General features: G+C 41.6%; 1 protein-coding gene and 1 long non-coding RNA gene across 5 annotated transcripts in view; one reads left to right on the top strand and one right to left on the bottom strand.

The window, feature by feature from the left end:
- hdac9b (histone deacetylase 9b) overlaps positions 1 to 12535 on the bottom strand; it is a 41234-nt gene that overhangs the window by 13285 nt on the left and 15414 nt on the right. For 3 of the 4 annotated variants that reach the window (XM_051076412.1, XM_018688387.2, XM_051076413.1), the window contains 2 exons: positions 1843 to 2084; positions 1299 to 1476 (listed from right to left, as the gene is read on the bottom strand). In XM_051076412.1, the coding sequence (XP_050932369.1) occupies positions 1299 to 1476; positions 1843 to 2084 (420 nt within the window). Of the gene's footprint in view, positions 1 to 1298; positions 1477 to 1842; positions 2085 to 9330; positions 9440 to 12535 lie in introns of those variants that run through there. The other variant, XM_018688414.2, reaches the window with a different exon arrangement.
- On the top strand, positions 2097 to 4875 carry LOC127143371 (uncharacterized). Its single transcript, XR_007814741.1, has 2 exons — positions 2097 to 4191; positions 4345 to 4875. It is a non-coding gene; the product is annotated as an uncharacterized LOC127143371 (long non-coding RNA).

The following is a 12535-nucleotide window of genomic DNA, read 5'->3' as shown; positions in this document are numbered from 1 at the left end:
AAACTGTCCTGAATTACCAAAATCCTTTTTTCCCCTCCATAATCTCTTATGATTGAGCTTACTCTCTCTTCCCAAGCACCCACAACTTATGTAGGGAGATCTCCCCCTAGTGGTCTAAGAGCACTATATTAGTTTCAAGCTACTAAAGTGACACTGCCGAGGGATGTTCTTTCCCATTGGAGGGTTACAGTTGCAGGGTACAGTTTCAAATTACCTGGCCTGACAAAGTCATAAATCTAATCTATTATTAGCTATAAAGTAAAAACAGATATGAAACACTATATCTGAAGCTATTTTCATCGTGTTATTGAAAGATATGTTCTCCTAAATCCTGAGCTTAAATGTCACGGGCCAACCTTATGTCATCAGTTGAATCTACTGGTTAAGTACCATGGCATCATCATCTTTATATCACTGGAAATTCCTCTTTATCTGATGAGTAAAGTTAATTTCAAGTTGGCAGTTTGCCTTGTCTCCAGGCATCCTCCAGGACAGTTACATCTAACACTGACAAGTCTTTTCTACAATATCGAGAGATGTGAAATCAGAACAGTTTGCCCTGCTTATAAATAGCAATTACATTGCCCCATGCAGTGAGAACAATTTGCTATACATGAATTTTTAAACTTACAGCTATACTGCAGAATATGATCCAAATGAGAGTGCCATTAGTCCACGCCAGTGAGAGGAGGTGGTCTTAAAGGGCTGCCAGATGGCGAATAAATACAGCAATTAAATTCAATATAATTTCATGGCTAAATTATGGCTAATGTGCCTACAAAGGCTATAATGGACCTCGACTGCGATCCTAACACATGATTTGAAGGCTATTAGCCTTGTTAAAATACTAGTTGCTGCATGAGAAGATAAAAAGGGAAAATAAAAATTTTATCAAATCTAATATCAGTTGCTCTTTAGAGCTGGCAGCATGCCCATGCCATCAACCTAGAGGAGCTAAAGTAACAACCTTGCCTATTGATCTGCACAGGAATATACTTCTGAATATTAGTAAATCTTAATAATGATGATGAGAGAACATGTACATAACTCTGTATGAATATGTGAGTATTTTCTCAGCCAGTGCAACATTCAGCCACAGGAAACCATTCTTATCCAGCTGTTACATGCATATTCTGCTTAGGCCCTGCTCTAAGGGAACGCATTAAAAAAAAAAGATTGAAAAGGGCGAGGGTTATGATTTCAGGGCCTCATGCTTGCTTTTGCCCGGGGCCCTGAAAATCACTAATTCCACTCCTGATGGTGAAGAGATGGCGATGATGGCGGTGTCGAGCTCTTACTCTCTCTGGAGCGCTCCTTGCCCCTGAGGCTGAGGCTGGAAACATGCTGCTCTCGTCGATGCCTCTCCTGCTCCTTCTCCTGCTGGTTCTGCTGCTGCTGCTGCTGCTGCTGCTCCAGACGACGCTCCTTCTCTGCAAGTTCCTGCTGCTGTTTCATGGCCTGGAGCTCCTGCTGGAGCTGAGAAACATGCAGGCCTCAAGTCAGCGTGAAGAGAGCACACTGATAAATATATTTTTAAAACAACAGTGGCTTCTATGAACTTCTGCAGTTGCTATTTTGCTGTGATGGACTATTCTGTACTCCTCTGTAAAAACAAAACTCACGCTGTGCTGTAATGTATTGCTCCACATCCTGCCTTGCTGTGCTGAGTTGTTTCTTCTTTTCTGCACTCTGTAATGTTGTCCTGAGCTATAATGTTTTCTACTGATCTGCACTGTGCCATGCTGTGTAGTGCTCTGCTGTTTTGCACACTGCGGCGCTGTGTTGTGCCGTTGTGTACGCCGCTGTGCTGTTGTCCGTACAACTGTTCGGTGCAATACTGACCTTGAGGTGCTCCTGGAGCTGAGCCTGATGCTGACGGGTCAACTTCTCATGCTGCTTCTGGAACTCGCTGATTAGTAGCTGCTTCTGGATCTGCTGCTGCTTCTGAATGAGGAGTAGTTCCTGCTGCAGCTGCCTCTCCCACATCGATGGGTCCGAGCCTGGCCCCAGCATCCTCAGATCTGTGCGCAGGTCCAAAGGAGATAAGGGCTCCACAACCAATGACACGTCTGGCTTAATGTCCACTGAGGTCCACGGAGGGAAGAGCAGAGGGAATAAAATAGAAAAAGAGATTTGTCCCTAATTGCACCCTTATCAATTCCAATCAACCAGACAACCAGAAGTGGCTGTGTATGGTGTTTCTGTGTATCGCTGCAGAAAAAAACTTGTTAAGGAGTGGGAGGGACAGGAAAATTAAGTTTTCTAAAAAAGAAACAATGAGTTTTAATAGTGATAAAAACAAAGAATGACAGGGAGAGTGGAAGAAGAAGGCTCAGAAATAAGGAGAACATCTTTCTCTCTCAGAAACCTGCAATTATAATAGTTTCTATAAACAAACTCAGGATCACATCCGTCAGTGTAGAGTCCACTGGGAGCAGCTGTATAACAGACTCAATGGACATTTGGCACGAAATGTTGATGTGGTCATTTAAGTATTTACATAAATCCTATCTTTTCACTGTTTAATAAATAAATAAAGGGAGTCCTTCCCCCTGTCTCTACCAGAACATCATGCAGACATCCCCTCTTAACATAAATCATTTAAGGCAAAGTAGTTTGTGAACTGGCGCATGTTTGTGAATTCATGATACTGTGATGTTTCCGTCTCTGTTCTTGAGTGCAGATGCTGCACTGTGTGCACTGGTGAGAGCTGCCTTTGTCTTTGACAACTACCTCTATTACAAGTAATTGCCAGATACAAAGTGAGAGGGCATCCCTTTGGTCTCCGAGCTCTATATATAGCCTGTTCCACAGAGAAAATCGATTTCCAGTTAAGAACACAGGAGACAGGGCTACTTCATCTCTCTATTCCATAGAGGATGATTAGTAACTGTACAATATTATTCTTTATCCTCTTTTGTTTCTGTTATAATCCACACTTCTGCATCCAGCTGAATTCATCAGCTGTCTTCAGTAAGCATCTTTGAGTCTTTTTTTATATATATAAAATATGGAATTAAGGCCTACAGTATATTTGGTCATTGATTAAATACAAATGTCCAATTTTTGGAAAAAAATGACATGTTAGTTATGCTGATCATGGTGTGACATTCAGGGAAGGGTAAGCATTGTCCAGACTGTATAATGTCTCATCCATTTTGAGACCAGAGAAATATTCAAACCTGCTTAAAATTCCAGTGGCTGGAGGGAGATTTATTGAGTGCATTCATTGCCTTAATCTTCTCAAGAGGTCACATTTAAGAGAACAAATACAGGCAGTGTTACTACAGCACCTGTTCTTGGGAAGCATGAGAGAAAAGTGACATATAATACTTTATATATGTTCACATAAATAAATCTTGTGCTGGCCCTGTCATGTTTTTAAACCTCATAAACTGTAAAAAATGCCAATAAAAAATGAGTCCTAAACCTGCCAAAAGAAGCAGCATCGGTCTACAGTAGCCATCAATTAAGAAGCAGTGCCCTCCTGTTCGCTGGCTGTGTGAAGCTCACTGGCGCCCATTTGTTTTGTCATGTAGCCTGTTTTTCATTGCCACCATTCCATGTGCATGCGGCGGTGATGATTATAAATAGAAACATAAAAGCAAGTGGCGCAATCCTGGTCTGTGACAACCCCCACACCCTAGTATCCACCACCCTAACTTGCCGCTGCCATGGCAACGCTGGCGACGTAATTATGTCTCCCCATCCTGCAGATATCGAGTCTCACTGCATGTCATCTCCTGCCTACAGTGGCAATGTGACATGTTGACTATTATATCAGCTTTTCAGCTCTTATATAAGGAAGGAGTCCCCAGCAGAGAGAAAGAGGCAGCGAGAAAGCATTACAAAACCCTCCAACACACACACACACACACACACACACACACACACACACACACACACACACATACTCTGTAGAGATTCACTGGCTAAGTGATAAGTTGTCTTAAAACATGTTCAAAGAGTGGAGACAGCTAGAGGGGACTCCCGTGCTGTAATTTTTCTCTCTATGTTCTAAAAACAGCTCCAATCAAATGACAGAGGAGGGCAGTGGCTCGGCAGGCGCGGAGAACAGGCACCTGTAGAACAGACCCTTCTCTCCTGACAGGGAATATTAATCTTAGCTTGTAAGTACTTGACAAAGGACTCTTTTGCAGCAGGCGCTGTTCCAGAGGCAGCCGTGAACCGGTGAGAACCATTGAAGGGCTCAGAGAGTCAGACAGCCTTAGTGCTACTTTTGCCTAATGGACCTAAATATAGCAACAAAAAACACCTGCTGCCTGAGAGAATTCACCACTGTGATATCTAATTAATCTCATATTTCATTCTGTACCCTCGCAGTAACTGACATTAAGGATCTCCACTTTGATCAGCACACCAAGCTGAGTCTCCATCAGAAAATCTCAGACAGTCATTCAACAGGATGTGAAGGGGGGAGGAAGAAGAGGAGGAGGAGGAGGAGGAGGAGGAGGAGTGTGAAAGCTTAAGCCACCTTTGATAACCAAGGCTGTATGAAATGGCCCTTGAGGAAACCACAACAGCCTCATGTGCCTGTACTATTCTTGTCCACTCTCTGTCCACTGTGTCGGCAAGAATAACGCTGGACGGAATGACAATGTTGAGGGAGCATAATAAGGTCCTAAAGGTAGACAGGCATTGTTCAAGCTCCGCTGAAGCCTCTACCTAATGTATAATTTACAACCTACATTCTTCATGATTGACATTATTCTCCGTGCTGACTGAAATGCAAAGAAAAGGTCAAAATATGCTTCTGTCTATGTACTTTACTCAACAGCAGAATACATAAGACATCGGCATCTACTGCTACAAATTTACAGTTGATACATTTAAATAAAATGCACCTTGAATGTACCTGAAACTGAAATGTACTGTTTCTGTATTACAAAAATACTTCTTAGGCTGAGGAGAATACGGAACCACCAGTAACTAAGGCTAAATATAAATGCTTTTCTGAGCAGGGTCTTAATATAGACAATGTGCGAAAGACTGTCACAGTTGTGAGGCCGCCTGCTCAATTTAACGCGGGCAAAAATAAAAGCGCAGTGTTGCATTTATGTAACTTTCGGGTCACTTCTGACATGATCACTCGCAAAGAAGAGCCTGCCACTTCTGGTTCAGTGTTCCTATAGTGCCACCAGCGATCATGACCCTTGATATGAATGCTTTATTCCGGGTGAAAGTGAGGTGCCTCCTGATTGGCGGAAAGTGCACAGAAGTGTCTCTAGGCACTGGTAAACAAGAGATTTATGAATGACAGGTCCCAAATTTGTTTTTAGCACAAGGGTGCGACAAGCACCCTGCCCCATGCCCAAATTCCTCCCCTGTGGAGGGCCTGCCAAGGGGGGATTGGGTGACTCATGGCCTGTGACCACACTCCCACTGCAGCGTCGCACCGCCAGTGTCCCCAAAGTGTTTATTTCTATAACCGATCTGCCTCTCATTAGCCTTGGTGGTGGTTAGAGTGACAATCACAGCCTTAATTTGAGATGTTGGATGGCTGTCTTTTTTTGCCTCAGGCCACATTAGCAGTCTTCCCACCCTGAAGGGAGACTAGATGCACATCACTAGCGACATTACTATTACATGTGAGTTGCCTGAAATATGGAGTTACTTATAGTAAATTATCAACGAAAGTCATTACGCAGACTCATGTTGGACTTTATCCGTTTCAAAGAACACCTTGACATTTCAATGTGATCTTTTTTTAGATTTTTTATCTCATTAGCACATAAACTGACAACTAATGTGAGAAAGGAGATAATATTGTCAGATATTAGAATGTTGTTAAGATTATACCGCTGAATATAAATGGTGCAGCTATTCTTACACCTTAACAAGTTAGGTTGCACCCAGAGGTACCTTTTGGTGTCACTGAATTAGGCTAATAATATTCAGATTTCATCATAAAAAGAAAAAAAACTTGCTGTTGAAACACACAGGACACATTGTGTTTAGTGTTGAAAAGTAGGTGTTGATAGACAGATGTACAATCTCACTTGCTATTAACAGTTATTAATAGGAATGTTTATTCAGGCATTTATGCTTAGTATTGTTGTTTTTCAGTAATAGCACATATGTACTGTGAGAACAAACTTTTACCTGGAATATTCTGATTTAATACATGCTTGATACTAGTATTGTTGTTACAGTTCTGCAGTAGTTATATACCTCTGAGTCACCTTTTCATTAGGCTCAGTCTCATTTTTTTGCTGCAAATAAACTGTATAAAAATATATGTAAATATTATGTTACATATGGCTACAGGATGCAGTGGTTAAGTCACCTGCTTCACTTCATATTTTCCTCATAACTGTTTTTTAGCTTGAACGAATTAAGACCAGCACAACCCCTAACACATCACCACAATTGAAAGTGAAATTCACCTTTAGTACTGGAGAACCCTTTGCTCTATCAGAGTTCAAGTAAAATATATTAGTGTGTCTAAAAGATAGGTGCTCAGAGCATCTTAACTAAATGTAACACTGACCATAGATCTTGCTCTTTAGTGTGTATTTTAACACTGATTAGCCAGCTGGGAGTAAACATAATGGCAGACTTTGTGTTTACACTGTGAACATGTATGTTGTGAGCATTTAGTGTGCAATAGAGATGGTTTCTGATCTAAATTCCCTGTCTGACAGTATAAATAGAACCAGAGATACAGAAGATGTTTGAGGGCAAAAATAAGCTGATGCTTCGGACTGCAATGTGGTGCTGGATCTCTCATTAAGTGCCTTGTTATTTTGAGCAGCTGGCATGTCTAAAGCAGGAAACAGGTCTTTATTTTTAAGACTCAGGCTCGTCCTTGCAGCTGAGCCAGAGCTGCGGCTTGCAGGCTATCTGCTAACAAAGAGAGCCGAGCTGAACCACCACGAGACTTTCACTGAGGGGAGCCAGGGGTCCGGTCATTACCTGCCCGGCAGCCATCATGCCAAACTGTCTTACAAAACAACAACAGACAAAACGACGTGGGCTACATCTTTATCCAAGCTAAAAGAAATACAAAAAACTATAGGTGTCCCTCTGTCAGGATTTTTTAAAATCACTATCCGATTCTCTGTGGACAACACTGGCACCAGATCCTACAGTCAATAGAATTCCTGATAAATCAATCAGCGAGACTCAATTGTCTTAATGCCTCAAGCCACTTCATTCTTATGATGAGCAATTGTCAAGCAATTCTGAAACAAAATCCCATATTCTTTTGTGTTATGTTGCACAGGCTCTTTTTCAGTGAGCACTTGAAACACGGACGGTGAATAGATACAGGATACAGACGAGGGGACTTGAAAGGTGCAGCATTGTTACCGTCTGAAAGGTCCCTATTGAAGGGAGCTTGCATGATATTTTACATGATATTTTGCACTTGGGGGAAACTAATTAGTTTTCCCTTGTTGAAGAGGACATGCGAGCACTGCTTTTTGTCTGAACTTTGATGTTACTGACACTAAGCAAAACAAAAATGTGATTATGCCTTTTATTTTCATGTTCCACTTGAAATGTGAATGCAACAGCAGAGAGGCAGAGCGGCACATAAAATGTCAAGAAGTTTGCTTTACAAAACAATTCCAAAATAACATATTTAGCTGACACAAGTATCACTTCAGCAATGATATTCATGACAAAAGATTAATATCCTAAAACGTCGATAATAATGAACCCATCCCCAGGTTTGCATTAAAGAGAATGTATCTGCTCTACCAACAACACTTCCATGACGCCCATTAAAGTCACACAGAGGCATCCTGGAGTAGCATTTTAGACAGATAATGTTAGTCACTGTCAAGTGATTTACTATAGAGTGGAAAGAACAAATTAAACGGGCAAATTTTCTATAAATATCTGTTCCAAACCACTGTTATATCAGGAGCATGCCGAGATGGAATGATAACGCACAGACGCCTAATCTTAGCAGGCTAATGCCATAAGCTGAAAATAACTCACCTAAGAATAGCTGACCCACAGAATAAGCAAGTAGCCCGAATTCAGGCACTCCGTATATCTGTTGTTTGGCTCACAGGCCGCTAAGACAGTGTAGCCTGATAGTCAAATAACCTGCTCTATTGACAGAGATGGAATGTGTCATCTCCCTGTCATCCTCCGGTTTTATTTTTAAAACTCCTCACGTTTAACCTACTGCCTGTGGATGTTCTCAGTCACCCAGTTTGCTTGCCTGAAGTCAGACTTAAGGCTGTGTTCTTTTTAAATGTCAGAGTCTTAACCTTAATCTTTTACAACAAAAACATTAAGCTAGAAAAAAATTAAATGCACATTTAACAATTAGTTTAAATGATTCAACATCATGTTTTTCCTTCTTGCTGTTGGCTAAGGGAACAGCATAGTTCATAGTTCATGATATATTTTTCAGTAAATTTAGCACCCACATGACTCAATCTGTACTTTCTCATTACACATGCTTCTGAACAGCCCACATGACACTGTTTTTTCACAGAACACAATGCTTCAGCTCTAAACTAATTTCCAGAAACAATGTTCACATTTTATCAATAGCCACATGCTAAAAAAAAAAAAAAACAATCAAAGCAAATAAGGTGTGACTCATCTTGAGTCAATACAGTGAATAGACGTTACTCATACTGATGTCAGCCGTGTACTCTTCAATTCAATTCACGGGTCAAAAATAGAACAGTCGATGACTGTGGTAAATATCCTGAGAGAAACCTTTCAGTTGTCCCCCTCAGTATTTCTCTCACAGTTTTTTCCTGTTCCCTGAAAAGTGCACGTTGACATGGAAGCTCGCAAAACACAACACCCCTTTCATGTTCACAGTGACTCATTTCAGGCAAGGAGAGCATGGGAATAGTGTTAACACATTTCCTCCTTTTAGTAGAAAAACATCACTCTCTGCATGTCGAGGATATGAGGATAAACAGCACTTTAACTCATTACAAGACATCTTTTAACACAGATTAAGGTAACAATCCCTCTGAGAAGCACAATTCATGAAGCAGCGCATGTCATCACAAGAGTAAATACCTTGATTCAGGGAGAAGTGTCTGATCCTACCACGTTGCTGTGCTGAGAAGCTTTGAGTTCTCTTTTCACACAGAATGAGAGACCAGCTGAGCGCAAAGAGTTGAGAGTACGTGAGAGAGGGAGAGAGGGACAGAGTGAATGTGTGCGAGAGAGGCACAGAGGATGTAAGATAGCAGAGAAGTAGGAACGGATTCGGCAATAGAGGGAAAAGGCAGGGATTGGAATGCAAAGAAGGGGAGGGGGAAAAAAAAAGAAGGGTAAAAACTGAGATTCCTCAAGAGGAGTAGAAACACCGGGATGTGTGATCACCTGAGTTGTTCACGTTGTGCATCTTGCTCTGGTTGGGGAGCTGCTGGTGTCCAACGCGCCCTTCTGTTGTGGAGAAACTTGACTCGCCCTCGTAAATCGTCTGCAGCATACTCCACTCAGCGCTCAGGTCTCATCGCAAGCCTTGCGTTTCCTGTCACCAAGAGCCACCCCTCAGCCACTCAGGGGAGAGACCACGACAACAGGCAACTCTCTCCCTTCCTCTGCCTCCTCCTCTGAGAAACCACTCTCACTGTAGAGGCAATAACACTAACTGCACACTCTCTCTGCAGGCTCCTGCCTTAGTCTGGTTCCAAACACTAACACAGTGTTGGGAGAGGAGTCCAGCTTTTTTTCTTCTTCTTCTTCTTATCTTCCTCTCTTTCTATTTCTCTCCGGTCTGTGGCTTTTTTCTCTTCTCAGTGAAGTGTCTGAGCAGAGACTGAGGGAAAATGTAAAGCTGAGTTGCTAAGGAAAGCCGTGTACTACGTACTGAGCACCTCGCTGAGGCAGTAATGCAAGCCAGGGAGGGAGCGAGCTTCATTTGCATGTGAATCAACAACTGCGTGGCCCACAGGTGACAGAAATAGAACAATGGCCAGCCCTGGCTAAAAATAGGTCAGGCGAGGCGCGGGGATTGGAGCAGCATTGATGCGTTTAAAAATACCACACCAAACACAGCTGTCTTCTTCAGCTCCTGCCAGAAGGCATGTCTCCTGACTCCCTCTTTGCAGATGGAGGCTTGATTCCTCTATCTCTCTCTTTTCTGATTTGTTGAACCAGTCTCTCTCTCACTCACTCTATTTATGTCCTCATTTTGTTCTCTCAGGTACACGGGTGGAATGATCTATTTTTTGCCTTGATGTACTAAATCTATGCAGCATATGTTATGTCAAAGGTTTTATAAAATTGCTGTTTTTTATGTGATTCACAAAACATTAAAATTGCATATGTAGAATTTTTTTGGTAAATAGAACAAAAAAATTACAACAACAATATTTCATAAAACACAATCTAACATTTGGGTAAATCACCAAATGAACACTGCGTTCATTTAAGTGCAACCACACTGCATTAGCTTAGTGTGTTTGTGAGGTTCAGTGTGTATCCAGGGCAGTGCTGCTACTCAGGAAGCATGCTTTCAGCTAGCTAGCCAAGGAAGCCAACTGTAAGATGCCATAACAGCATGATCGCAATTACATAAACCTCTCAAACTGTGTCGAGCACACCTCTCCAGGATTACACATCCCATTTCCTTGAAATACCCTTGATATGTGTTTACTGTGAATTAGAGAGGAACAAACACTACAGCACACACACACTGTACATAAATCTGAAGAATTTGAACACCAAGTGACTACATAGTTGGACTTTTTCAATTAATATTACATCCCAAACTGGCAAAGATCCACAGTTAATATAATCTGACTCCAGCCCATAAAAGTCAAGTCAAATGTTCTATCTGACCACTGATGCAGGGCTGGGTTTGTGGCCAAGCAGCCTGTGCCTTTAAATTTTTCATCTTCCTTCATAATTTGACCTGTCCCCCAGCCAGGGGCGTGGAGCCAGCGCGGCTATTTTTAGGTCCTGAGCTCTGACGACTGGGCTACAGAGACACAGAGAAAGAGTTTTACTGTGTTGTTTCAGCTGGACAAACATTTAACCCCTCAATCCTTTTATCACAGCGCAACCAAGAAGCCAAGAAGGAAATGCACAGCTTGCAGGCTCACCCCAGACATAAAACAACTCTGAGAGCTAATGTATGATATATGTTGTGTAACTTGATTGCTTATAAACAGAGACAACAGGGACTATGCATGCATTCATTTTTATCCCATACTTATGTCTTGGTTATATAAAAACTCAAATAAATAATTCTAAACTTTTTAAAAATCTTTGTGTACTGTGTATATAATAGTTGAAAGAATGGGTTTCACAGAAGCTTGTGAACAAACTATCAACAAATAATAATCAAAATTTCCCCTTAGTGCCACATTACAGTCAAACAGATTTAGCAAACTCTTGATCTTGGTGAATCAGTCTTGGCATTCAAGTTGGATAAGATGGTGTGAGAGATAACAAGCTTTCAAGTCCAAGGTAATGATGGCTAAAGACCCGGAGCTCCATCTGTCACAGTATCTGTCAGAGCAGGCGAGCTCTGACCCTGTAGGCTGACCTCAACATAGGCTAAGGCCTAATTGATCAAAAGAGGAAGTAGGGCTGTCACATGAACGACAATTATCATGACCATGGAATCCCTATTTATATAACATGACAAAGTGATTTTGTCTGATACTTGACCAAATCCTGAAACTAAAATCTCAAAACATATTTTGCAATGTTCCTGTTCCTGTAGTTGTTCACGATTGCACAATAAAACTATTGTGTTGCAAGCTCATATACTATTTTTGCTATTTTAATTCAGAAATATTTAGATCTGGATTTGTTTTATTTACTGTCTTTTTTTGTCATTGTTTTTAAATGGTGGTTTACAGAATGTTGTTCATGGATTTGTGCTTTGTCTTACAAAACCATAGGAAACCAAACACTTCTCTGCACTTGAGAGTAAATAATTAGTTTCCAGGTCCCCATCAAAAATCCTCGGCTAACTTGACCTACTGCTCCTCAAAAGAAAAAACAAAACAAAACCAAAAAAAAAAAAAAAAAAAAAACCCAGACACATTTTATTGGGACACGTTAGCAGCGATTAACCTACACTTTTTATTTATAACTAGCTTCCTGGAGCTGATGAGGGATTGTGGGATTGGAAATAGCTCTGTCCAATAGGCAGGGTCCAGTAAACCTGCAATGTGGCAAGCCCATTATAGCTCCTACTGCGTCACTGGCGGCCTTTGTCTACTTTAGTCCTATTAAAGCATTTAAGTGTGAACGTCAGCGTCCCTGCTGGAGAGCCACTCTGCTCTGCTCTCCGGGGCCGGGGCTCGACTGTCTGTCACCTCCCTCATATCAAACACAAACTCTGTGTGTGTGTCTGTGTCTGTGTACGTGCGTGTGTGTATGTTTTGACATTAGAGCACTAACGCAGAGCGGGGGAATATTAGAGATGAGGGAACAAGTGGGCCAGAGCGGTGAAGTGCCCCTAGCACTTTCCAAATTTAAATTAAAGGCCATTATAGCCTATTTTAAATTGCAAGAGATGTCAGTATACATACACGCATACTGTACACATGCGTCCATACATATACAC

This window comes from Lates calcarifer, linkage group LG15 (assembly GCF_001640805.2).
Source record: "Lates calcarifer isolate ASB-BC8 linkage group LG15, TLL_Latcal_v3, whole genome shotgun sequence".
In the NCBI taxonomy this organism is placed as follows: Eukaryota; Metazoa; Chordata; class Actinopteri; family Centropomidae; genus Lates; species Lates calcarifer.
This window is presented reverse-complemented; position numbering and strand designations above follow the sequence as displayed.